General features: G+C 48.2%; 1 protein-coding gene across 2 annotated transcripts in view; it reads right to left on the bottom strand.

Annotated features, from left to right (window-relative positions):
• EXOC4 (exocyst complex component 4) overlaps positions 1 to 27,650 on the bottom strand; it is a 395,846-nt gene that overhangs the window by 348,060 nt on the left and 20,136 nt on the right. For both annotated transcript variants that reach the window (XM_077340354.1, XM_077340355.1), the window contains exons 2-3: positions 21,506 to 21,695; positions 14,525 to 14,719 (exon numbers count right to left, since the gene is read on the bottom strand). In XM_077340354.1, the coding sequence (XP_077196469.1) occupies positions 14,525 to 14,719; positions 21,506 to 21,695 (385 nt within the window). The remainder of the gene's footprint in view (positions 1 to 14,524; positions 14,720 to 21,505; positions 21,696 to 27,650) is intronic.

Here is a 27,650-nt window from a genome sequence, read left to right as displayed (position 1 = left end):
TGAGACGGCTTAAAGCAGGGGTAGTCAAACTGCGGCCCTCCAGATGTCCATGGACTACAATTCCCAGGAGCCCCCTGCCAGCGTTTGCTGGCAGGGGGCTCCTGGGAATTGTAGTCCATGGACATCTGGAGGGCCGCAGTTTGACTACCCCTGGCTTAAAGAATGCAACAGGAGGAAGTTTGGTGCAATGGAATATGATCCAGTCCCCTTTACAAAAAGTGTCTTCCTGAAATAATCCTTGAGAAACAGCCCCAAGATAACAAACTGCTTGACACGGAAGTCATCTCTGGACTGGAACACTTCCAAATGGCAGCAAAAGAACAGGCAAAATAGAAGAGAGGTGTTACAACTACACCAACACTTATCCTGATCTGTGGAAACTCCTCATTTACCGAGTCTACACATGTCAGCAATTTTTTAAAAAGGGAAAAAAAATGTCTCAAAATGACAACAGTGATGCCCAAACCCGCCCCACCGATAAAGAGGCAAGCAATGGGGTTTCCATAAGTCATGGGGTTTCCATAAGTTGGTTGTGACTTGACAGGACTTAACTATTATCACTGTATGAAAGTCAATTCATATGTCAGACTTGACCGTCAAGTGGCTCAGACTCTTCCAGGGCTATCCTAAGAAAAGCTGCACTTTTCATGATCGATTGATTGTATGGCATGTGTATAATGTAGTCAGGAGATCCTAAGATTGCCTACCTGCCAGGCAAGAGACACTCAGAGGTGGTTTTCACATTGCTTTCCCCAGCATCACTATTATTAAATTATTACTATTACTATTATTAAATTTATTTCCCGCCATTCCCAAGACCGGCTCGTGGTGGATTACAAGTGTCCAATAAAAAAACCAATAAAACCCCATTAAAACGGGATGACAAAATTAAAGAACAAAGTGGAGCAAACATGGCGGTAATTCCTCAGTCTCGCAACCCCCAGCCAACCTCTAATAAGGGGTGGAAAGAGAGGCCAAGATAACAAATGGCTTAACCGCTGCCTAACACCTGACCCTGGTATTCCCTGGAGGCTGCCCTTCCAACCTACCCCATTTAGCTTCTGAGATCTGATGGGATCAGGCTTGTCTGACCTATACCAGTCGGGCCTACACCATCCATTGACACTGCCCTTGAGTGGACTGACAAGGGTATAACTCAGCTTTGGATCACGTCATTAGCCTGGCTTCTCATCACAACCTGGCGTGCTCAGACACCTGGGCTGCCAGACCTGATCCGGTTTAGGGACAACCCGTAAGCCCGCGCACGAATACGAGGATGCTGGCTAGCTATCGCTCCTCCGCCGCCTTCATTAACGCCCGTTTTTATTTAATAAACCTTCATCAGCCAAATGAATGGTTGTTATTACTTGAGCTAACAGCCGAAGGATAATGCTCCAGAGAGATATCAGTGCTTGCTGATGCATTAACAAGATGAGGAGAGGGGCCCAGGTCAAGCACGTGTCAATGCAAATGAGGGAATGGGCGGCGCGGGCAGCTCCTCACAACAGACCGCTCCGGATAATGGAATATTACAAGATTAAAAGGGAAGAGATGAAGTTATTGATAAGCATATTAAAGGAAGGGGAGGTGATAAGGCGGTACAAAGGGAAAGCAATCCTTCGCCCGCGCCGTTTCGCTTTCAAGATATCTTTCCATCTGGGGGATGAAGTGAACAAAACAAAACTCGAACAGGAGTAGAAAACGGGATTAGAGGCAGCAGCGGAAGCGCCGGTGGGGTCTGCGGCTGAGCGCTTCTGTGATGTGTTTCGCGCCATGCGCTCCCAACTGAGCGTTCGCGATTCGAACACACAGAGGGTCTCGTTCAGAACTCTTCCCGTTCAGCACCCCGGGTAAACTGAGGAGAGTGGCAGGGGGAGACGGATGCTTTTTGGGCAGGAGCCGAGGGCACAGATGCCCAAGTTCTCATGCCATTCGCATGGATCTGAACGCTTGCACGGTACATTCCAGCCAACGATTCCCTTCCAGCTGCTGAGAGGAGTCCCAATTTCATTAAACTCACATTGTGGGAGGCGGCCTGAAGCCACAAATGGAAACCGGTGGAAATTAGATGTTCAGTTACCGACCTGCCACCGTTCCAAAATGCTGCCAGCCTGGACCACAAGCCAAGTCGTACGTATAGGGGGGATGATTACGGCAGCACAGGCACTCCCTCCGACAGCTCCCTTTATTGGAGACCAATCAGATGTACCTGACTTGGCATTAATAGCTTTGCCTCCACCATGGGTCCAGGCGGAGAACCGGAGGGCGGCCCGTAAGAGTGCCCCACTCGAGGAAGAGGTTTGACGTGTGGGGACACAGCAACAGCTGGACACTGGAGGGGATGGGAACACAGTGGGTGGAGGCTGGGGAGAAGGGGCAGTGAGAAGGAAGAAGCAGACACCCCTTACCAGGACTTTGAAGGGTAAGCACAGGGTATCTGCTGTGTCCTGAAGTGGGTTCTGCCCAGCTGCCTGCCTGCTCCAGCAAGGAGAAAAGCACCCTTCTTCTGCAAAAGATAAGTAGTCACTGGAGGATGCAGCAGCAGCAGCAGCAGCAGAAGCAGCAGGAGAAGAAGAGTTGGTTCTTATATGCTGCTTTTCTCTACCCAAAGGAGTCTCAAAGTGGCTTACAATCACCTTCCCTTTCTTCTCCCCACAACAGACACCCTGTGAGGGAGGGGAGGCTGAGAGAACTCTGAGATTACTGAAGAAGAAGAAGAAGAGTTGGTTCTTATATGCCGCTTTTCTCTACCACAAGGAGTCTCAAAGTGGCTCCTGCTTGGTGAGAACAGCTCTTTCAGTGCTGTGGTGAGTCCAAGGTCACCCAGCTGGCTGCATGTGGAGGAGGAGCAGGGAATCAAACCCAGCTCGCCAGATTAGAAGTCAGCGCTCCTAACCACTACGCCAAGCTGGCTGGGGGAACCCTTTATTTGCCTTCTGCTCTTGGCAGCCAAACTCAGTGGGCTGACAGCAAAAAGGTGCCATCTTATCCTTCACCACATGAACCATCCTCACCTTATTGCAATGGACAGGATTTTGCAGAAAGAGTACATGTAGACAGTGACTAAATTATGGAATTTGCTGTCAGAGGATATTATTTATGATCTTAATTAAAAATCCTGGGATGTTCAGATAGGGTGGGACCTCCCAGTCAAAACTCCAGTCAATGTCCTTATGAAGGCCTCTGCCCTGTTGTTGGTCCTCCGAAGGAACTCGTTGGCCACTGTGTTAAACAGGAGGCTGGACTTGATGGACCACTAGTCTGATCCAGCAGGGCTCTTCTGATATATTCTTATGAAGGGCTTGGCTTCTCTATCCTATTGTTAGCCCTCCAGAGGAACTGATTGCTCACTGTGCAACAGGATGCAGGACTGGAGAAGACCACTGTTGAGATCCAACAGGGCTCTCCTTGTGTTCTTAAGGGTATTAAAACACATGCAAGCAACCTATGGGCTCTCCGTGCATAGGAGGGCATGGGCCTAACTCCTGGACATGCAAGAGGTTGCAGATGCAGCATAAACTGGACCTTGGAAGCAAAAATTTGCCACCAAGAAAGCGCTCCGAAAGTCCCAAGAATGTACAGAACTATCATTTTAAGGACACAAGCTTTGCTTTCTCAACAGAAGGAAGCAACAGATTTGGGGAAAGACAGGGCCACACCTATTGAGATGGTCTAGGAAATGGGCTTGAAACTCAACATCAAGAAAACAAAGATCATGGCATCCGGCCCTCTCAATTCCTGGCAAATAGAAGGGGAAGAAATTGAGATAGTGACAGATTTTATTTTCCTGGGCTCCAAGATCACTGCAGATGGGGACTGCAGCAAAGAAATTAAAAGACGCTTGCTCCTGGGGAGGAAAGCTATGGCAAATCTAGACAGCATCCTAAAAAGCAGAGACATCACCCTGCCAACAAAAGTGCGTTTAGTCAAGGCTATGGTATTCCCAGTTGCAATGTATGGCTGCGAGAGTTGGACCATAAGGAAGGCCGAGCGTCAAAGAATTGAGGCTTTTGAACTCTGGTGCTGGAGAAGATTCTTGCGAGCCCCTTGGACTGCAAGGAGAACAAACCGGTCAGTCCTAGAGGAGATCAGCCCTGACTGCTCTTTAGAAGGCCAGATCCTGAAGATGAAACTCAAATACTTTGGCCACCTCATGAGAAGGAAGGACTCCCTGGAGAAGAGCCTAATGCTGGGAGCGATCGAGGGCAAAAGAAGAAGGGGACGACAGAGAATGAGGTGGCTGGATGGAGTCACTGAAGCAGTAGGTGCAAACTTAAATGGACTCCGGGGAATGGTAGAGGACAGGAAGGCCTGGAGGATCATTGTCCATGGGGTCGCGATGGGTCGGACACGACTTCGCACATAACAACAACAACAGGAAATGGGCTTGCTTGCAGCTGGGTGTGGTTCCTTGGCCCCTGGCAGCAGGAAAATCTCCTGGGCGATGTTGCTGATTCCCGCTTTCTTTTCACGGCCACCAAAGGCAGCTTGACCGAAAGCGAATCACGAAGGACTTGCTCGGCTTCAGGAGCTGCCAAGTCGGCACAACCATTGAGAAGGGCCTAATTTGGCTGCCAGCACAGCCCCCCCCCCCCCCATTCCAAACAAATCACCTTAGGCTAAGCGCTGCCAATCGAACGTAACGGCAAGTAGATGGTTCCACCTGGTCAGTTCCAGAAAGGGAACAGAAGGTGGCAGCAACGCCGGCTTTGGTCCAAGAGGCAAAGATCGAACTCCAGGGGAAACTTTTCAATGGTGTTATTCACCTTTGGAAACAAAAGCCCAGGACATTGTGCTCCTTCCTGCAGACAGAGGTGAGCCACGACGGACGGGGCTCGGCATCATAGAGTCGGAGATCTGGCCGGAGCTTCTCTCTTGCCCAGAAACCAAATGCAGCTGGGTGGGAACAATGCAGGGGATTTAGCCTGCAGGGAAGAGCTCTTTGTCACTCTCCAAGAAAATGAATGATGTGGGATAGATGTCGTTTCAGAGGGCAGCCATGCTGGTCTGCAACAGAACAAGTAGCAATTGAGCAAGACCAATGGAATTTCCAAAGTAGGAGCTTTTGGCAAAGGCATCTGACAAAGGGAGCTTGCTGCTCTCAAAAGCTGACATCCCCAAATTCTTCTGGGTCCCTAAGGTGCTGCTGGGACCCCAATCTAGGATAGAAGTAGTTCTGCTTAATATACACAAGGGAAGCGTTTCTTTGCTGGGTCTGTGGGTTCCTTGTGAGAGGGGATGCTGATGGGGCGGGGAGGGGGGTGGCAATACAGGAGAGATGTTAGCATCTCCAAAATAAGGTTTATCAGCTATTCAAGTCTCCTGGAGCATTTCTATTGGGGCAATGCCCTTCTCAGACAAGGCAAGGCAGAACACAGGAGACAATAAGGAAATCTCATTTAGGTTCCCAGGAAGAAAAAGAAGAGTTGGTTCTTAGATGCCGCTTTTCCCTACCCGAAGGAGGCTCAAAGCGGCTTACAGTCGCCTTCCCTTTCCTCTCCCCACAACAGACACCCTGTGAGGTGGGTGAGGCTGAGAGAGCGCTGATATTACTGAAGAAGAAGAGTTGGTTCTTATATGCCACTTTTCTCTACCCAAAGGAGTCTCAAAGCGGCTTACAGTTGCCTTCCCTTTCCTCTCCCCACAACAGACACCCTGTGGGGTGGGTGAGGCTGAGAGAGCCCTGATATTCCTGCTCGGTCAGAACAGTTTTATCAGTGCCGTGGTGAGCCCAAGGTCACCCAGCTGGTTGCATGTGGGGGAGCGCAGAATTGAACCCGGCATGCCAGATTAGAAGTCCACACTCCTAACCACCACAACAAACTGGCTACACCAAATGGCACTGCAACTCCGTAAGACCCAGTTAATTCTGGTTTTCTTCACGGACGGATATTCAGGCTGTCCACTTCAGCCCAACTCAGGAGTGCTTGCCTGTGGCCAGAGTTCTGCAACTCCTACTCCGCCCTGCCTGCTCCTGGGGGTTGCCAAATCCTGGAAGGGTCTTGGCTCCTTCTTTCTAAAGCAGCCTTTTCCAACCTTTTGACCATGAAGGAGGGGGCTGGCATTGTCAGACAGTCCTATCTGACCTCCCGGACTACAGGTATCAGTTCCCCTGAAGGAAATAATGACTGTCTGACAACAAAATGGCTGCTGAAGGAGGCGGACCAAGTCTCCCAATTGATGTTGCTGGAGGTGGAGCCAAACACAATACCCCTCCTCCTTGCTTTGCACAAGAATTGACAAAGGGAAGTGAAAAGAAATGACAGAAAGCCCAGGGTTGGCTGGGAGGACGAGGAATAAAAAGAAATAAAGGAAAACCAATTCCCATGAGCCCCTGCCAGAAAACGCTGGCAGGGGCTCATGGGAATTGTAGGCCATGGACAACTGGAGGACCACAGGTTGACTACCCCTGGTTTAGAGTGCACCATGGAGTCAGGCCATAAATTTGCTTGTTGTTTTGGGAACTGGTTATCTCTCCCTGGCCTTGGGGTTGCTGGCGCCAACGTCTAAACCAGGGGCAGTCAAACTACCAGGGGTAGTGAAATTCCCACGAGACCTTCCAGCAAATGCAGGGCTTGTAGTCCATGGACATCTGGAGGGCCGCAGTTTGACTACCCCTGGTCTAAACTTACGCTTCCAGGCTCCACGTTGGAGGTGTGGCATCTGGACTGTTTTGCGCCCTAATGGGCACTCAGGTGGGGGGGATTGATAAAGGGCAACTAACCCTAGGTGCATTAGTCTTAGCAACAATGCCGAGATGCTTGATTTGTTATATATTTTCAATAAAGAGATTTTCCTCAGCCAAGTCTGCTTACCGGAAGAAGTCGGCTGGACTCTCACAATGTGATGTGAAAGACCTTTTACTGCCTTGGACCATGGAGAGCTGCTGCTAGTATGAGTAGACAATGGACCAAGGGTCTGATTCGTTAGATGTTCCAGCCAGTTTGGTGTAGTGGCTAGGAGTGCAGACTACTAATCTGGCGAGCTGGGTTTGATTCCCCGCTCCTCCACATGCAGCCCTGATAAAACTGTTCTGACCGAGCAATAATATCAGGGCTGTTTTGGCCTCACCCACCTCACAGGGTGTCTGTTGTGGGGAAAGGGAAGGTGATTGGAAGTCACTTTGAGACTCCGTCGGGTAGAGAAAAGCGGCATAGAAGAACCAACTCTTCTTCTTCGGTAATCTCAGGGCTCTCTCAGCCTCCCCTCCCTCACAGGGTGTCTGTTGTGGGGAGAGGAAAGGGAAGGCGATTGGAAGCCACTTTGAGACTCCTTCAGATAGGGAAAAGTGGCATATAAGAACCAACTCTTCTTCTTCTTCAGTAATCTCAGGGCTCTCTCAGCCTCCCCTCCCTCACAGGGTGTCTGTTGTGGGGAGAGGAAAGGGAAGGCGACTGTAAGCCACTTTGAGACTCCTTCGGGTAAAGAAAAGCGGCATAAAAGAACCAACTCTTCTTCTTCTTCTGTATAGGGGAGGGGAGAGAAACAGAGAACACACAGCAACATGCACAGCAATTTCAGTCTGCAGTTGCTAAATGAACCGCATCTAGTGCATTATTGTGTTTTTTGGTCAGTGAATTGCTGATGCTCAAGACTGCAGTCACAGAGAGCAGAACAATATATAGTACGCTTTCATCCTACTGTTCTTCCATGGCAGCACAAAAGGCTGCAAGGCTTCATGACATCAAAGACGTCAATGTGAAGAGGGCGCATGGATAGGAATGTTCAGCACAGGTGGACCCGACAATCCGTTTTAGTTCCTGTGTTAAGCATCAAGCATGCGTTTTATTTCTCCCATTTCCCAGGGATTCAGGCTTTGGAGAGACAACTCAACAGACCAGCGAAAACCAGATCTGCTGCCCACGGTTAAAAGGGATGTGCGCTGTTTCACCGAGCTATGAACAGATGGTTCCGTGCCCAGAACAATCTGGGGATGAACAGAACAGAGCTGGCTACAAATATTAATGGGGAGCGTAACCCTGCAAACTCAGACGAGCCTCACATCAAGCCATTACAGAATACGGATCAAAAGGTTTCATAAAGTCACGTGTGGCTCATGGGATTGTGTCTATACAAGCCGTCCACACCCTGTTACTCCTGCAGTTCTCATTGAATAAAAGTTCGTTGGTCTTTAAGGGGCCCCTGGGCTCAAACTTCGTTTTGTATTTTTATTTATTATATATGTATTATTATATTTGTTGATTGCCACTCCAGGCCCAGCTGGTTCATGGCGGTTTATTCATTTATTATTCTTTGAGTTTATATACTGCCGTTCCCAATTGGGGTCATGGCAGTTTACACAATAAAAGAATAAAAACACAATAAAACCTCATAAATATCCTAATTGCATTACTAAAATTAATTTTAAAAGACAGCGGAGGAAAACTACTAACTCAGTTTACCCCCTTGATCAGCCAAGGCCAACAGGTGGACATGGGGGGTCCCAGATTGAACTGCAGGACCCCGCCCGGGCCTCAACCGTATGTCTGGCGGAAGAGCTCCATCTTACAGGCCCTGCGGAAAGTTGACAACTACGGCAGGGCCCTCAGCTCTTCCAGGAGCTCATTCCACCAGGCTGGGGCCAGGACCGAAAAGGCCCTGGCCCAGATCGAGGCCACATGAGCTTCCCAAGGGCCCGGGACTACTTGGTTGACATCAAGAATTACAATACAAACCCACAATACCCACAAACCCTAAGCCCACACCCCCCCCTCCTTCTGCCCTCCTATCAGACTCAACAGACGACACTGCCCTCATGTCTCAGGGTGGGGGGCTGCTCACAGGAGGGACCCAACTTATGTTCTTCAACCCGGCCTCAATGGAACGGCTGGTGGAAGAGCTCCGTCTTACAGGTCCTGCGGAACTGTGATGGTTCCAACAGGACCCAGATCTGTTCTGGGAGCTCATTCCACCAAGTAGGGTCCAGGACCAGAAGGGCTCTGGCCCTGGCCGAGGCCACACGTATTTCCCAAGGGCCAAAGATTACCAACCTATTCAGATTTGCAGAGCAAGGAGATCTACATGGGGCATAACGAGTTAGATGGTACCTCAGGTCCACTGGCCCCAGTCCACGAATGGCGTTGAAGGTCAAGACCAAAGCCTTGAACTTGATCTGGAACGTGACCGGCAACCAGCACAGCTGCCCCAGAACCAGCTGGATGTGGCCTCTCCCAGATATTCCTTTGAGAACCCGCACACTTGCATTCTGCACCAGCTGCAATCAGTTCCCTGTGGACTGCCCTGAGCCACACGGGAGGGCAATATATAAATATAAATAAATGTAAATAAATACATTTCTGGGTCAAAGACAAGGGCAGGCCTGCACAGAGCGAGTTCCACTACACCGCGGCATCTCATCCAGGCCTTAAAAGCAAAGGCTGCTGTTGCTACGTAACGCCATGGCGCATTTTTCAGTCCAGAGCAACCTCCTGTTGGTTACGAGACCCCCTCGAGCGCCAAACCCACCCCAAAAGCAGCACTGGCTCTGCGGCAGCCCCCTCCGGCTGCATAGTGCTTCCCTCCGTTCAGTTCTTCAAGAGCAAGTTGCTCTTCTCAGTCGGGTCTCAACCGAGGGTCCGTGCTGCACATTCTTACCTGGAGCAAACAGCGCATATCCAAATATATCCCGCTGTAGGATGAAAGCGCTCCACAAGCTGGAGCATCACAAAAAGGCCGACAGGCTGTAAAGATTCACGCTAGCAAGGAAAGTGGGGTGGGGTGGAGGGAAGAAAAGCACCACAAAGGCCCAGAGTCAGAACGGAATTGGAAAGGTTTATGTCTAGGGTGGTACCTATTCCACCAGGTTCCCTGGGCTTCCAACAACAGATGGGGACTAGGATGCTGCGGATCTTTGACTTGCAAAATCACAGCCTAGTGAAATCAGCTGGGCCTCAGCACCTGTCCCTTGAACATGAGCACATGAGGCTGCTGCATACGGAATTAGATGCATTGTCCGTGGAGGTCAGTGCCATCTATTCAGACTGGCAACAGCTCCCCCAGGCCTTGGACAGAGGTCTTCAGGTCACTTCTTACCTGGTCCTTTCAGCTGGAGATGCCGGGGACTGAGCCTCCATGCCAAGCAAATGCTCTTCCACTGAGCTCGGGACCCTCCCCACGAAATGAAGCTGATTTAGACCGAATCAGACCCTTGGTCCATCAAGGTCAGTGTGGTCTACTCAGATGGGCAGCAGCTCTTCAAGATCTTAGAGGTCTTTCATGTCATCTGCTACCTGATACTTTTAACCGGCGATGCCAGGGATTGAATCTGAGATCTTCACCACCCAAAGCAGATGCTCTACCATTGAGCCACAAGGATCTGATCCTCTGGAAGAGGCACATTCCCGGCCACCTGCAAAGCCACAGATGTCATTCCTATGCGACCAGAAGAACAAATTGTGGGATATTTTATATAGTACTTCAGCAGTGGAATGGGCTGCCTAAGGAGGTGGGGAGCTCCCCCTCACTGGCCGTCTTCAAGCAGCAGCTGGACAAATCCTTATCCTGGATGTTTCAGGCTGATTCTGCCTTGAGCAGGAGGTGGGACTGGATGGCCTGGATGGCCCCTTCCCACTCTAGGATTCTAGGAGTCTAGTTCAGCAGTGGAAGGGGCCGCCTAAGGAGGTGGGGAGCTCCCCCTCACTGGCGGTCTTCAAGCAGGGGCTGGACAGATCCTTCTCCTGGATGCCTGAGGCTGATCCTGCACTGAGCAGGGGGTGGGACTAGATGGCCTCTATAGCTCCTTCCCACTCTAGGATTCTAAAAGTCTAGTTCAGCAGTGGAAGGGGCTGCCTCAGGAGGTGGGGAGCTCCCCCTCACTGGCAGTCTTCAAGCAGGGGCTGGACAGATCCTTCTCCTGGATGCTTGAGGCTGATCCTGCATTGAGCAGGGGGTGGGACTGGATGGCCTCTATGGGCACTTCTACCTCTAGGATTCTATGGATTTGGCTGGCAGCTGTGGCATCATCCCCCAAACCCTCACTGGGTTTCTTCAAGGGCCTAATATAAAGGATGACCGGATTTGATAGGCCGGGCTAGCCTGATCTCGTCAGATCTCAGAAGCTAACCCAGGTCGGCCCTGGTTTGTATTTGGATCAGAGACTACCTAGGAAGCCCGAGGTCCCTGCACAGAGGCAGGCACTGGCCAACCCCCTCTGCATGTCCCCTAAGGTAAAGGTAAAGGTAACCCCTGTGCAAGCACCGGGTCATGTCTGACCCTTGGGGTGACGCCCTCCAGCGTTTTCATGGCAGACTCAATACGGGGTGGTTTGCCAGAGCCTTCCCCAGTCATGACTGTTTACCCCCCAGCAAGATGGGTACTCATTTTACCGACCTCGGAAGGATGGAAGGCTGAGTCAACCTTGAGCCAGCTGCTGGGATTGAACTCCCAGCCTCATGGGCAAAGCTTTCAGACAGCTGCCTTACCACTCTGCGCCACAAGAGGCTCTTCTGCATGTCCCCTAGTGACTCACAAAATGTGAAGGGTATAAGCTTTCAAGAGCCAAGATCCCTTCGGGAGGAATCTGACATCAAGTAACTAATGAAAGGAGTTTTGACTCTCAAAGGTTTATACCCTAAAAATCTTTATTAAGGTGTTATAATCATAGAATCATAGAGTTGGAAGGGGCCATACAGGCCATCTAGTCCAACCCCCTGCTCAACGCAGGATCAGCCCTAAGCATCCTAAAGCATCCAAGAAAAGTGTGTATCCAACCTTTGCTTGAAGACTGCCAGTGAGGGGGAGCTCACCACCTCCTTAGGCAGCCCATTCCACTGCTGAACTACTCTGACTGTGAATTTTTTCCCCCTGATATCTAGCCTATATCGTTGTAGTTTAAACCCATTACTGCGTGTCCTCTCCTCTGCAGCCAACAGAAACAGCATCCTGCCCTCCTCCAAGTGACAACCTTTCAAATACTTAAAGAGGGCTATCATGTCCCCTCTCAACCTCCTTTTCTCCAGGCTGAACATTCCCAAGTCCCTCAACCTATCTTCATAGGGCTTGGTCCCTTGGCCCCAGATCATCTTTGTCCCACTCCTCTGTACCTTTTCAATTTTCTCTCTGTCCTTCTTGGAGGCCTCCAGAACTGCACACAGTACTCCAGGTGTGGTCTGACCAGTGCCGTATACAATGGGACTATGACTTTTTGTTCCTGAACTCAAACCTGGCTGCTTCTGCAGACGAACACGGCTACTCTCTGAGTAGCCGAATGTCAATCACATACTTGCAAAGTTCGCAGCGACACTGCGTAGAGCTCCCTTCAGACTATTCCCGAAGATAATCTCTGCAAGTTTTAAGCTATGTCAACAAAGCCAGTCTATTAACACCACATTTTCCCTTCATGTAGCTTTGCAGAAATACTATCCATCACCCCCAAATACCTTCGGTTCTCTGCTCCTGCTCCTGGGAAAAGGTTGCCTTTCTTACATTAATAAGTCTTTCCTGAATTAATCATTGTACATTAGAACCAGCTGGAGTGTTTTGAGTGATAATGAAACCAGTAACAAGCCATCTTCAGACGTCTTTGCCAAACAATAAGGGAATTAAAATTTCAATTTAAATGCAGAGGTTGGAAACACGCTTCAGTGGCAAAATTACTTCAATTAATGTGAGTGGAATACAAAGGACAGACTGCAGAAATGCGACGCAGCCACCAGAAATTATGCCATTAATGCGTGTGTATCAAGCCCACACTGGACTGCAGAGGGCTCATTTAGACTGCACGTATCACGGACCTACAGGCGATAATATTTATCAGCTCTCCCATTTCCATGCAAGAGATATCGAGGGTCTTTGTCGGTTAATTTTCTTTTCTTTTTTTTTTTTTTTTGGGTGGGGGTGACTTCTGATAACCCAACAGCTGTTTACCTTGAGGACAAAGGACAAGGCAATCCGGAAACATTAACACATCCTTGACAGTTAGAATAATTATTCTATATGCTACTCGGATGGCACAATAAAGGGGAACGGAGCTACCGAACAGCGAGAGGACAATTACGGCATCATTCGTACGTGGGGAGAAAGACAGGCTAAAGGCGGCGGAAGCCAAGGAGTTCACGCAAGATGCATTTAGCATCCTACTTACAGCGAAAGAAAAAGTTAAGAGGAAGCAGCGGTGCTATTGTAACTTTTCATGCTTAGCGCCAACGTACCAGGGATAAAATAAGGAATGGGTTAGTCCTTGAACTAAGGTTTCTCAGTGAGTAAAACTCTGTTTTGGTCAGGGCTGTGGAACAGCTGTAGAAGTGTGTAAACCAAGGGTAGTCAAACTGCGGCCCTCCAGATGTCCATGGACTACAATTCCCATGAGCCTCGTCCTTTGTCCTCAAGTGAATGCTGGCAGTGCCAGCAGGGGTGGTGTGCATAGACTATTCTGATTTTTTTAATTGGCCAGTCCCCCCTGTGCTCCTGAAGACAGCAAAAAAGGTAGGGCACATTTTGTAAAACAATGTTTTTTGGAAATACATACATAATTTTAGCAGAAACTTATTTAGGGTATAACGCCTTCTGTTTATGATGATGAAGAAGAGGAAGAAGAGGAAGAAGAGGAAGAAGAAGAAGAAGAAGAGTTGGTTCTTATATGCTGCTTTTCTCTACCCGAAGGAGTCTCAAAGTGGCTTACAATCGCCTTCCCTTTCCTCTCCCCACAACAGACACCCTGCGAGGTGGGTGAGGCTGAGAGAGCCCTGAGATTACTGAAGAAGAAGAAGAGTTGGTTCTTACATGCCGCTTTTCCCTACCCCAAGGAGGCTCAAAGTGGCTTACAGTCGCCTTCCCTTTCCTCTCCCCACAACAGACACCCTGTGAGGTGGGTGAGGCTGAGAGAGCGCTGATATCACTGCCCGGTCAGAACAGTTTTATCAGTGCCATGGCGAGCCCAAGGTCACCCAGCTGGCTGCACGTGGGGGAGGGCAGAATCGAACCCGGCATGCCAGATTAGAAGTCCGCACTCCTAACCACGACACCAAACTGAAGTGGCAATTATCGCCGTCTACCCATGTCCTACCTCTGCCAGCTGCAGTTACTGGTGAAACATCAGGGACTAGCGCTAGCAGACCAAGGCCATACAGCCTGGAATACCCACAGCAGCCGGAAAGAGAAGAGGCATTCTGAACTGAGTGACGAGGAGAGGGATAACAAGAGCAGGCAGGAGGCGGCAGGAGGCGATAACTGGAGCGATCAGTGGAACAAGGACCAAAGACCGGGCAGAGTCAAAGAGCTCAAGAAAAGCAATGAAAGGGAGCAGGAGGAAGCGCTGACGGGGGAAGCCGCAGTCAAGGAGCGACAGGACAGGAATGGAGGCTAAGGACACGAGGTCAAAGCCAGCAGAGCTTTCACGGGAGTCAAAGAGGTTAATAGACTGACGACCGAGAAAAGGAGTGAATGACAGGAAAGGGCAGAAGAGGCAGGCGGGGAGAACAATACGGCAGGTGAATAAATGGCAGATCTAATTACTCGGGCCCAGATAGCAGATCTGGCAGACGCTTATCGGACAGCTGTCCGTCAAGCCCCCGCTATCGCCTCCTACCAGCATGTCCGTGGCGGTGAGGTAGTGCTTGCTGGCCATGCTCTGCTGCAGCTTCTGGGGGACTTGCTTGATGGTCTCGATCTCGTCCAGCAGATTCAGGACGTGCTTGTGCTCGATGCCTTCGATCCACAGCTTCCGCAGCTCGTCCCGCTTGCAGTGCAGGAGCATCTTGCAGGACAACAGGTTCTCCTTCACCTGCAAAGGGCACAAGCAACAGGCCGGGTCAGACAAACAGCATCCAGCTTGGAACCGGGATTCCTGGTTAAATGTTAAGACAAACATGTCAGCCTTTCAGCTTCTACCATACGCTGTGGGATGAAGGAAGAAGGGGGTCCCCAGCCTTTCAGTCTGCAAACGCCCCTGGGATTCTGAGACAATGTGGTAGGCACAGCTACCTGAGCGCCTGCCTCTCTGCCTATGCCCTTCGTAAAGCATTCCACTCTGCAAGTACCAACCAGCTGGTTGTCCTTGGCCCCGAGGAAGACCGAGTAGTAATATTTGGGCTCTCTCAGCCCAACCTCCCTCTCACAGGGTGTCTGTTGTGGGGAGAGGAAAGAGAAGGCAAATGTAAGCTGCTTTGAAACTCCTTCAGGGAGAAAAAAAGCAGCATATAAGAACCAACTCTTCTTCTTCTTCTTCTTCAGTAATCTCAGGGCTCTCTCAGCCTCACCTCCCTCAGAGGGTGCCTGTTGTGGGGAGAGGAAAGGGAAGGCGAATGGAAGCCCCTTTGAGACTCCTTCTGGCAGAGAAAAGCGGCTTCTAAGAACCAACTCCTCTTCTTCTTGTTTGAGTTCATGGCATTAATGGTGCAAAAGAACCGAAACATAATCCTGGCATGTATAGTATAGCAACAAGCACAGACGGTCGTAGTCCAGAAAGAAGACTGCATAATTAAGTTATCTTGATGCTCTAAGGCTCTTTGCAGCCAAGGTCATTCCTCACCTATTATATGGCATTGACATCTGGGGCTGGAAAGAACAAATAACCAACAGCTTGGAGCCCGTTCAGAACTTTTTTTTCAGACGTATCCTGGCTCTTTCCAAAAGGGTCTCCCGCAGCCCTGATGAGGGCAGAGCTTGGTTTCCCCTCACTCAAAGCCCGTGCCCACTTAGCTATTCTGAAATCTTGGAAGAAAGACTCAACAACCAAATCAGACTCTTTAAGCCATCAAAGTTTTAAGCTCTTGTTGAGCAAAGACAGGAGTCGGTCTGACTTCTTTAGCTCCATTCTTTCACGCTATACCATACCAGACGACTTACTGCTTACATCAGCCAATGTTTCTGATGTACATGATTGGGTGCTCAAGGCTGATTCATTGATTGATCACTCTTCAATTCTGCTATCACAATCAGCCCCATGGTATAAAACAATTTTAAAACACCTCTCTAGAGCATCATATTTAGTAAACATAACAACACGCAATCTTAGAATGGCCCTAACATCTTTGTGGTTTGAAATGATGCCATCAGCCATGCTCTTTGGACAATATCTCCAAATGCCCACAGCCCAACGCCTGTGTATATGTGGAAATTCATCTGTGGAGGACCTGCCCCACTATTTTTTGGGTTGTCCCTTGTACTCCGAACCCAGGGGCAAATTCCTTGTCAAGTTACTACCAAACTCACACCCCACTTCTGATAAAGTCACCTGTTATCAGATGTCGACCCCTATATTTCATATAGGGTGGCACTTTTCGCTCTGGCTGCCAGGATGATCTGAGCCAAAGCTTTTTTACAGGTGTCCCCACCTTGATGCACCGTGTTTTTTTCTTAATTGTAACTCAGTAGCCCTCGTCTACAATTTCATGCACGCAATATTGGAGAAATATTGTTTTATTCATATTTGTACCATATTGTTTTTAATCATGTTTCGTAATGGCCTTTGGCTATACACGATAAATGTTATCGTATCGTAAGTTATCTTGATGTGAATTACCCTGGGATTGCTGTAGAGGTCAGAAAGCACTTTAATTTCCCCCCCTCCCCCCGAAAACATTTCTTGGCTCCATAACGCTGCACAATATTTCTGCAGCAATGCCTATGCTCATACAGAGGACTGGTGAGTCAGGTTGCAGATTGTATCTACGGTTATGGAGAATACGCAAGAAGCTACCTGACATCAAGACCACGGGTGAATCATGCTTAGCGTTATCTACTCTAAGTCGAAGTCGCTCTCCAGAGATCAGGGGGAGGAGATTAGGACTGAGTAATTGTAAACCACAGTCGAATGCTATGCTAGGGATTGTTAGGAAAGAGACTGAAATTAAAACAGCCAGTCCTGTAATCAGAGATAAGGATAAACCTAAACATTCCCGTGCAGTTTGAAGCTTGGGATGGCCCCTGAACAGAACCGAGCCAGAATTTTCTCAAGCCAAATGTTTTGGACTCCCTTTTTCTTGGGCATGGCTTGTGGTTTCAGACAACGAATGACAATAGCAAGGAAGTGACAATTGCAGGGGAATGACGATAGCAGGTATGCTTGGATTAGGTGTGATGATGCAGCAGGAGAGCAGTAGGCATAGAGAAGGCAGCACTGGTAATGAGACAGGAAACCTAAGTCTCAATTCAGTCTCAATTCATCGTCTTGATATGCTTCATGATATGCTGCAATGTAGTTTCCTTTCAGTAAAGAAGGCCAGTAAGGGAAACAAAAGGACAGCTCTGGCTAGGATCTAAAAATGTGTCCCTTTATTGATGTGCATCCATGACACACGGCAAACGTCTGCAGATCATGAATAAACTCTCAGAAGTGGTTTGTGCTACAGCAAAGGGCTCTGTTTAAAGAAAAATACACTGAAAATGACACCAGACATCTTCTCTGGACTCCAATCATTGGAAGTCAATCCCACCCATGATTGGGGTATAAAAATCCATTTGCCAAATATCCACAGCCTGATCATAAAATGGATGGGTTAAATGGCTGTGAGCCTTTTGAACCTAGCAGCTGATGGGCGGACCTGCCAGGCTGTTTAATTTAAATGCCTCAAGTGAAGACCCGTCAGTCACAATTAAGCAGTAGATAAAAGTCTCTCTTGCCCTGGAGGGACAGACCAGAACCAATGGGATGACATTAATTCGAAAGAAATTCCGTCTCAACATCCGGAAGAAGTTCCTGACAGTTAGAGCAATTTCTCAGTGGAACAGGCTTCCTCGGGAGGTGGTAGGTTCTCCATCTTTGGAGATATTTAAACAGAGGCTGATTCTGTGGAGGTCCAAGGGGGTGGCAGGTGACAGTGGATGAGCGATAGGATTGTGAGTATCCTGCATAGTGCAGGGGGTTGGACTAGATGACTGAGGAGGTCCCTTCCAACTCTATCATACTAGGGCGATGACAGAATTATTTATTCCAATGTTCAAAACAATTTCAAAATGGATTTCTCTCACTGCATTCTTATGGATTATGAAATTATAGAAAATAACTGCATCTGGTAATATTTTGGTTTATGTGGTTCAATTCCAAAATGGTCATATAACACCCAAATTTGTAAAGATCTATTAATATTAGTATCACAATGTGTAATTACTGCTGACCCTCCCACCCCTGCTTCAAAAATATAAAGGGAACACTCTGTCTATATTCTTGGCGCTTGGTGGAATGTTGGCAGTCCTTCTGGAGTTCTGGCCCCATAGGTGGGCCTCCTGATGGCCCCTGGGTTTTGGCCACTGTGTGACACAGAGTGTTGGACTGGAGGGGCCACTGGCCTGAACCAACACATCTTAGCTTATATTCTTATGTCTGGGACAATGACACTCTGTCTTCTTGGTGCTTTGGGGGCAAGAGTGGGAGGGCTTCTGGAGTTCTGGCCCCATTAGTAGACCTCACAGGGTTTTGGTCCCTGTGTGACAGAGTGTTGGACTGGATGGACCAGTGGCCTGATCCAACATGGCTTCTCGTATGTGCTGTTATTAAAGCTATAATTCGGCAGGCTAAAGAAAGCTAATTTTAGATACTTTATGTTAATGGAAGCTTCCTATGAATGTCGGTTTCTTTATCGGTATTTCTTGTCCATTTTAATGGGTTTTTAATGGGAGTTTTAACTGGACACCTGTAACCCGCCATGAGCCTGCTTGGGAGTGATGGGTAACAAATTAAATCATCATCATCATCATCATCATCATCATCAAGGATTCAGGAGAAAGAAGGTTGAGAGTGCTACAGAGTGGACAGAGTATTTATGTTGGCCCAGGCAGTTCCATGTCTTGTCCTATATACTCTCATACATATTACTCTCCCTCGTGGGACAGATGGAAAGATGAACACAGGGAATATTGAACTGTCGAAGACTTTAACAGTTGGAGCCAATTGGTTGCTATGGGTTTCCCAGGCTGCGTGGTCCTGGTCTCATTGTTTAAGTCCCTGACATTTTGCCAGTAACTGTTGCTGTCACCTTCAGAGGCAGGACAAGATGGGAATCTCTTCCTGCCGAAGGAAACACTGTTCGTGCACGCTGACCCTTGGGGATAGATTAGCGTATAATTCCGAAGACAAAATACAGATCACATTTCAAGTCCATCGTCACCGCCCCAAAAGACTTGAAATGTACTGTCACTGACAGCCTGACCAAAACTACTTACAGAAAGTTCATATTACAATTCAATAGCTCACTACAAATTGGAGAGGGGGGGGGGGACAGTGTTCAGGAAAGCTTGTTAATTTAACAAGGCAATCACAAAAAAAATAATAATCAGACTGGGTACTCTATCTGCCAATTTCCAATTCCCAAGAAAAGCTCCTTCAATTGCGGCTGGGCTGAATCTAATCAGACACGGTACACGCCAAAAGGTCCTTCATCCTCTGTGATTATTTTAAGGTGGTCTCTCAAGGTCACTCCCCTGTACGTTTGCTTCTGACCTGAGCAGAGCTTAATTGTATGGAGTAAGCCGGGGTTATGGTTTATTTCAAATTCAGTGTAATTGATCTCAGCCTTCGTGGAGAGCTGAGCTTTGTACGTAAATCCCTGAAATGAACTTCTACCAGAGCAGAATGACTGTCTTTTGAAAATGCCAAATGAATTTGACAGCTTGAAAGGGTCACAATGCACCGTCTCTGGAGGGGTGATGCCCTCCTGAGGAAAGGATGCCAGGTTCAAATAAACTCTCTTTCCCTTGCTGATCTCCCAACACTGGGAGATGGTAAAAACCATATATATTTCCTACCTCGAGAGCCAGTTTGGTGTAGTGGTTAGGAGTGCGGACTTCTAATATGGCATGCTGGGTTCGATTCTGCGCTCCCCCACATGCAACCAACTTCCAGTCTCCTTCCCTTTCCTCTCCCCACAACAGACACCCTGTGAGGGAGGTGAAGGCTGAGAGAGCCCTGAGATTACTGAAGAAGAAGAAGAAGAAGAGTTGGTTCTTATATGCCACTTTTCTCTACCGGAAGGAGTCTCAAAGCGGCTTCCATTCGCCTTCCCTTTCTTCTCTCCACAACAGACACCCTGTGAGGTGGGTGAGGCTGAGAGAGCCCTGACATTACTGAAGAAGAAGAAGAAGAAGAAGAAGAAGAAGAAGAAGAAGAAGAAGAAGAAGAAGAAGAAGAAGAAGAAGAAGAAGAAGAAGAAGAAGAAGAAGAAGGAAGAAGGAAGAAGGAAGAAGAAGAAGAAGAAGAAGAGTTGGTTCTTATATGCCACTTTTCTCTACCGGAAGGAGTCTCAAAGTGGCTTACAGTCGCATTCCCTTTCCCTGATAAAGCTGTTCTGACCGAGCAGGAATATCAGGGCTCTCTCAGCCTCCCCTCCCTCACAGGGTGTCTGTTGTGGGGAGAGGAAAGGGAAGGCGACTGTGAGTTGCTTTGGGACTCCTTCGGGTTGAGGACAGTGGTATATAAGAAACATCTCTTCTTCTTCTTCTTCTACTACCTGGAGAGCTGCCGCCAGGGAGCCTTGCCCAAATAAGTTCTGCACAGGGAAAAGCAGCAATATTTGGGCCGCAGTGCCCGTTCCGCAGGAGTGAACTGCAAGGGAAATCACTAACTGATGGCGGATGACTTCTGGTGACTCTGTGGGGTTTTCAAGGCGTGCTATGCTCAGAGGTAGTTTTGCCTTTGTCTACCTCTGCATAGCAACCCTGGACTTCTTTGATGGTCTCCCATCCAGGGCAAACTCTATTTAGCAGCTGAGATCTGATGAGATGGGAGTAGCCTGGGCCACCCAGGTCAAGGCAAGAGATTTTATTATCTTAGGCAGATGGGGAGTGGGTGGGCAGGAAGGGAGGTGCCAGGGTTTGTCTCTTGTGGCCCTTCCTTGCATACCCAGGGAATTGCTGATCACCTCTGTAGGATGATGGGTGAATTTCCTCCAGGTCAAGCTGGATTCTGGAGATTTTTGGTGTAGGGGGGGATCACTTGGGCATGAAATTGGGGTTACTAAAGGTAGGCAGGTAGCTGTAAGCTCCTGCGTTGTGCAGGGGGTTGGCAGAAGGGACCGTGTCTGAGCTTGGCTTTTGTGGACCTTTGCTGCAGGCCCAGGGAAATGCCGGTCGCCAATCTGGAGTGAGAAGGCAAAGTTCTTCCAGGCCAGACAAGCCATGGATTCTGTTTCTTTTTCTTTTTTTCTGTCAACATCCGGGCATGGAAGTGGGCTCACTGTGGGTGGGCAGGTAGATCCTGCGTTGAGCAGGGGGTTGGACTAGATGGCCTGTATGGCCCCTTCCAACTCTATGATCCTATGATTCTATGATTCTAGTTGTGAATTTCCTACATTCTGCAGGGGACTGGACTAGATGACCCTGGAGGTGCTTCAGTGGAGGTGAAACAAAAAACAGCTCTTCTTCTTTCTTTGCCTCTCTCCCTTCAAAGCCTATGGGGGGTCATCGTAACTCAGCTGCAACCTGGTGGCACATTCCATTATTACCCAACTTGGGTCCTTCTTAGAGACAAAAGCAGGCTATCGGGACAATAAAGGAGTAAGGTCTGCGCTGCCGTGGGAAAGTCAAGCGCAAGCCGGGCGATGGGTTGCATTTCCTGCCACACACGGGTCGTCACCTGCTTGATCTTGTTGCGCGAGTTGGTGATGCGCTCTGTGATGCTCTGGTAGGTGCGGATGGCGGTCGTCAGCTCGGTGTAGTGCTGCACAATCAGCTCGTCCAGATCCCGGTCGCACTTCTCATATGCCTCTTCCAGGCGGCCCTTCTCCGTCTCCCGGTCCTCTAGGTCATCGCTGGTGGACAGCGTCCTGAAACCAAACGTGAAAGAAAAAGAACTGCTAAAGAAAGACCTTGGCAGCCCAGGGGGTGGCAAACTTCGGAAACCAGCCACTGGTATTATGGTTCGCTGAGGATTAATTAGTAAGCAAATAAATATACTGTTGCAGCCTTATGCCATAACAACTGTAAGAAGAAAAGTAAACAATTAATACAAGTGTGCTAGCAAACAAGAATAAAAATACTTTCAGACTAACGTAGTAAAGATTAATATAAAAAGATTTTTTTAAATAAAGATTAAAAAAACATACAGTTGTATAATAGTAATTGACTCTGCGTTGCATCAGAGACAAATATTTTCCTGAGAGACATGGATAACAGCATGCATGTGCCTCTGGTGTAACTGTAGGGAAAGGGACGGACCAGAACCAATGAGATTAAATTAACTCAAATGAAATTCCGTCTAAACCTCCGGAAGAAGTTCCTGACAGTTAGAGTGGTTCCTCAGTGGAACAGGCTTCCTCGGGAGGGGGTGGGTTCTCCATCTTTGGAGATATTTAAACAGAGGCTGGAGAGCCATCTGACGGAGAGGCTGATTCTGTGAAGGCAAAGGGGTGGCAGGTTACAGTGGATGAGCAAGAGGGTTGTGAGCGTCCTGCATAGGGCAGGCGGTAGGACTAGATGACCCAGCAAGTCCCTTCCAACTCTATGATTCTAGGATTCCAAATTCCGTCTCAACATCCGGAAGAAGTTCCTGTCAGTCAGAGCGGTTTCTCAGAACAGGCTTCCTCGGGAGGTGGTGGCTTCTCCATCTTTGGAGATTTTCGAACAGAGGCTGGAGAGCCATCTGACGGAGAGGCTGATTCTGGGAAAATTCAAGGCGGTGGCAGGTGATGAGTGAGAGGGTTGTGAGTGTCCTGCAAAATGCAGGTCGTTGGACTGGATGACCCAGGAGGTCCCTTCCAATTTAATGATTGTATGAAAAGAAACTTAGTACAGTCTTCACCAGAACCAGGGATACAAAACTGCATTTGACTCAAACTAGGTTGGGCAGAATCAAAGTGGACAACATAGCATAAAGTTTTTGAGATCTTCTCCTGATTCAGACTGCAGGGGATAAAGGTTTGTCTGATGGGAGACTGTAAAATTCTCCCATATAAGTTTGCCGACGGAAAGGTTTGGAAACAGGGCGAGGAAGGGCCTTTCGTAATGCAGCCTTGACGAAATCGTTCAGAGGATTAATTTCTTAACATCTGTAATCAAATCTCACATCATCATGCCTCACAGCAAGATCTACAGGTCCTGCAGAAAGCCTTATTCCTTAAAGGTAGTCATTAGCGCTCATCAGAGCAAAAAGGCATAAACGCAATCACCACCAACATGAGTCCTGTTCTAATTTATGCGTTTGTTTCTAACTAAATCCTACTCAATCCCACAAATTCAAGGTGGATTACAAACTTTTTTTTTATTGTGAAGCTGAGGGCTCAAGAGCCCATTAAAAACTCAAAGTACAGCAGGCCTGGGAAACAAGAGGGGAAATTAAAGGGATCTGCATCATGGTCAAACTCTCCCACCTTTCCACACCAAAAGTGTAATGACCCCTTGATGCTGAGTGGGCGGGTGGGTCTGTTTAGCCAGCATGAGGTCCTCGACCAATGGCGGAGGCTCTAGAGCAGGGGTAGGCAAATTGTGGCCCTCCAGATGTCCATGGAGTATAATTCCCATGAGAATTGTACTCAATGGACATCTGTAGGGCCGCAGTTTGCCTACCCCTGCTCTAGACACATTGTGAAATTTCGCTAGTACAAAAATGTGCCCAGGCACACCCACACTCTTCTACAGATGGTGGTGGTGGTGGTGGTAGAAGAAGAAGAAGAAGAAGAAGAAGAAGAAGAAGAAGAAGAAGAAGAAGAAGAAGAAGAAGAAGAAGAAGAAGAAGAAGAAGAAGAAGAAGAAGAAGAAGAAGAAGAAGAAGAAGAAGAAGAAGAAGAAGAAGAAGAAGAAGAAGAAGAAGAAGAAGAGTTGGTTCTTATATACCGCTTTTCCCTACCCAAAGGAGGCTCAAAGCGGCTTACTGTTGCCTTGCCTTTCCTCTCCCAACTAGCATGCATCACTGCCAACTAGCATGCATGAAGTTTCAAGACAGAAAGAAATGCTCCGGGGGGAGAGGCATGTTTACACAGCACAGCATGTTGGTACAGGAAGGGAAAAGACCTATTACCCTTGCATTGTCTGGAAATATCAAATTCAGATTCGTGGCTCAGACTGCTCCTCACGTGCAGCTTCGGAGACAAAATTAAAAAAAAACCCTCCAGTGCAGTGGTTCTCAAGCTGGGGGTCAGGATCCCTTTGGGGATCAAACGACCCTTTGACAGGGGTCAGGGCAGTGCAAGCAACTTGGCTGGGGGGGGGTGTCATCCACACAACAGTCTTGCAGGGTAGGTCGAGATCGAGCGTTCGTCCATCTGGAGCAGCAGAAAAGAGCGAGATCGGCATGGTGGTACAAGAGGCAGAACTGAACTGAGAAACCCTGGGGAAAATCCCAATTTATATACAATCATGAACAATGGATCTTCCCGCCATGGGTCAGTTTTCATTTAATTTCAGTGAAAGAACCCTTGCATCATTTTATGGTTGGGGGTCCGCACAACATGAAAAACTGTATTAAAGGGTCGAAGGTGGAAAACCACTGCTCCAGTCCATGGCTTCCAACTTGATGATCCTCGTTCCGCAGGGCCTGTAAGACAGAGCTCTTCCACCAAGCTTTTGGTTGGGACCAATGATCAGTGGGCTTGTGCCCTTCAGCCACTGGAGCAGCTTGGACAGGGGGGTGGGGAGGTAGTTGTGAATGTCCTGTGTTCTGCAGGGGATTGGACTAGATTACCCTTGAGGTCCCTTTCCAGCTCTATGTTTCTATGCCTGTGGATCTCAGTTGGACCTCCTGGCTAGAGTCCTCATGCACTAGCAATGCATTCCCTGCTTTCCAATCAAACAAGGCACCAAGAATCTTATAAATGAGTCATTGCCCCAAACAGAGAATGACACATAACCTAAACAAAGAGAAGCTTATGCCTATTGTTAAGGATAGACCTAGACAAAGCTGGGGAAAGGGGGGAGCTGCTGGCCTGGCCCTGCCATGAAGAGCACTTCTGCAGGCCCAAATGTATGAACAACTGGTTTCAATAAATATTACAACCTGCCTAGCAAAGAATTACGTGGCCTCGAGTCAATATAACCTTGAGGTAGCTTACAAACAGCTCGGGTTTATACCAAAGGATATGCAGAATATGCTAATTGAAAACTGGATCTCGGTAGAAGGAGCGTTGGGAGAGATAATAAGCTTTTACCTGGTCAAGGACAAAAGGAAAGGTGTAGACCAAAGACGATTTATTGGTTAACAGCCAACAGATGATTATACGCATGCCAAATCTGTAATGGATGCTTCTGATAGAGTGATATCAGGCTTCAGAGTAGCAAAAATGTATTAATAAGGTCTATACATTAATTCAGTGGATTTCTCTGAGAATATATGAGCACAGGTAATCTTGAAAGATATTCAAAGGCTGGAAGAAAGTCAATTAATTTTTGAGCCCAATTAAGTAGGACAAGCTAGATGTTAGAGATGACTGTAATGGAGTAATCTTGTGAAGGCATATCAATAAGAGACGTCTGAATCAAGAATTAGCTTCTTCAATAATGACGCTCCTTAAGCTTGCAAATCATGTTAGGTGGAAGCAATATAAAGGCCGGACTGCGGCAGGATTCGGGTCAGCACTCTGAAACACCTTAAACCAGGGGTAGTCAACCTGTGGTCCTCCAGATGTCCATGGACTACATTTCCCATGAGCCCCTGCCAGTGTTTGCTGGATCCAAACCGCAGGGAGGAAGGGCAGGTGCGGACGCCGGTACACTGGTCAGCACACAGAGTTCTGCGCCTGCGTGTGTGCGCCAACCAGTGTGTCAGCACCCACTTCTCCCCCCCCCCCTGTTGGCATGGCGCTGGCTGCTCCAGGCAGGAATGGCCGCTTCGGATTCCAAATTGCACAACCCTACCTTGGTTCCTGACACACCTTCCCTTCCTTTCCCCATAACAGACACGCAGTAAGGACGGTGAGGATGATAGAGCTCTGAGAGAACTGTGAACTGGCCCGAGATCACCCAGCTGGCTGCACATGGAACAGCGGGGTATCAAACCCAGTTCTTTAGGTTAAGAGGCTACTGCTCTTACAAAACGCTGGTTCTCAATGGGCATGCCATTGTTAAGATGTATGAGCTTTTGACTTTACTGTAAACTGAACTCTCAAAACTCTTTTTACCGAGAAGGAAATGGAAGTAATCATCGCAGAGAAGGCGTGCAAGTCTCTTAGAGATGGTTCCAAAACCATGCCCGAAGCCCTTATTGAAACTTCATTTTACGGCAGAGTACGGACAAGGCTCATATCGTTGAAGAGTCATCACCGAGAACAACAGAAGACTCCTGCTTATCATCTCTCTGACATCCAGTAGCCCGTGTCTGCGAACAAAGGTACTTTTCTGTTTCCTTCCCGTGGTTTGCTCAAATCGTTTTGAGCAATAGGTCAAGTGGTTGGAACGGGAAAAATCATTGAATGTCAGCATAACTCGCTACTCCCGCGCAATTTGGCTTTCATTTCTGGACTTGTTAGAACCACTGAAAAGTATGTCAAACTAAAACTGGGATACGGTAGAAACTCTGAGGAAAGTGGGAACCAATTATGGTCAAACAAGAAGTCCTTCCCCCCTTCCTTTTATTTAAAAAAAAGGTAGGAGCACCCACTATATAAAGTGGTTGGAAAAGAACCCGCAGAATTATAAGACGGAGAAACCAACCCGAACGGCTTCTCAAAAGTACCCGAGGGGGTCACTTCCAGAGTTTAAAGACGACAAAGGAATGGAAGGCCTCCTTAGTAAGATGCCCTAGATCCAAACTACTTAAGTGGACAAGTCTCTCTTCGGAAATTCGTGGAATACACTTATCCTTGATCGCCCCGGTGGACAACACATTTTATGAAACAACAAAACACTTCTGAGAAACTGAGAGTATTAAAAACCGCCAACACAGGAAGAGGGAACAAACATTTAGCCTGTCCTTAAATGATGAGGAAATTAGAAAATATTTCATTTCTGAAAGATGTTCATGTGTTATCAAGCCTTTGGAATGCAATCTAAGACCTTGGGGAGCAGCTGTCAAGAATGCATCTCCTAGTTAAAAGTGAGCACTAAAAGAAGAGGAGGAGGAAGAGGAAGAAGAGAAGAGAGGTGAGCTGTTTTTTTTTGTTCTGCGCCTTTCTCAACCTGAAGGAGTCTGGAAGCGTCTTACAATCGCCTTCCCCTCCCTACAACAGACACCCTGTGAGGGAGGGGAGGCTGAGAGAGCTCTGACAAAACTGTGACTAGCCCAAGGTCACCCAGCTGGCTGCATGTGGAGGAAGAATGGGGAATCAAATACAGTTCTCCAGATTAGAGGTCGCTGCTATAAACCACTGCACCAAGCTGGCTCTCAAGAATAAGAGGAGGAGGAAGAAGAAAGAAGGGCTGGTTTTTATACCCCGCATTTCTCCACTTCAAGGAGTCTCACAGTGGCTTACAATTGCCTTCCTTTCATATGGAGGAGTTGAGACTCAATCCCAGCAGAGTCCATCGCTCTTAGCCATGACTCCAAAGCCACGGAACGTCCTTTGCCATCACAATATGGAGGCATTCAAAGGAAGAGCCAGGAGGAAAGAGAACCTTCTAATCCCTCTATGGCAGCGGTCCCCAACCTTTCTGATGGGGTGAGGGGAGAGCCGATGGCCCTTTTTCTTTGGGGAAGGGTCTTGTGCCACCATAGTTCCAAAGGGGGCCACGGTCGTCTGCAGTGTCTCATCAGCTCTCAGATGCTAAGCAGGGTCAGTCCTGGGGAGTACTTGGGTGGGAGACTACTAAATAGTCTATGAACGTCTCTTCCCTTGAAAACGCCATGGGCTGCC

Source organism: Paroedura picta, chromosome 5, assembly GCF_049243985.1.
Source record: "Paroedura picta isolate Pp20150507F chromosome 5, Ppicta_v3.0, whole genome shotgun sequence".
Lineage (NCBI taxonomy): Eukaryota > Metazoa > Chordata > Lepidosauria > Squamata > Gekkonidae > Paroedura > Paroedura picta.
Note: the sequence above shows the minus strand (reverse complement) of the source record. Positions and strands in the feature narration are given on the sequence as shown.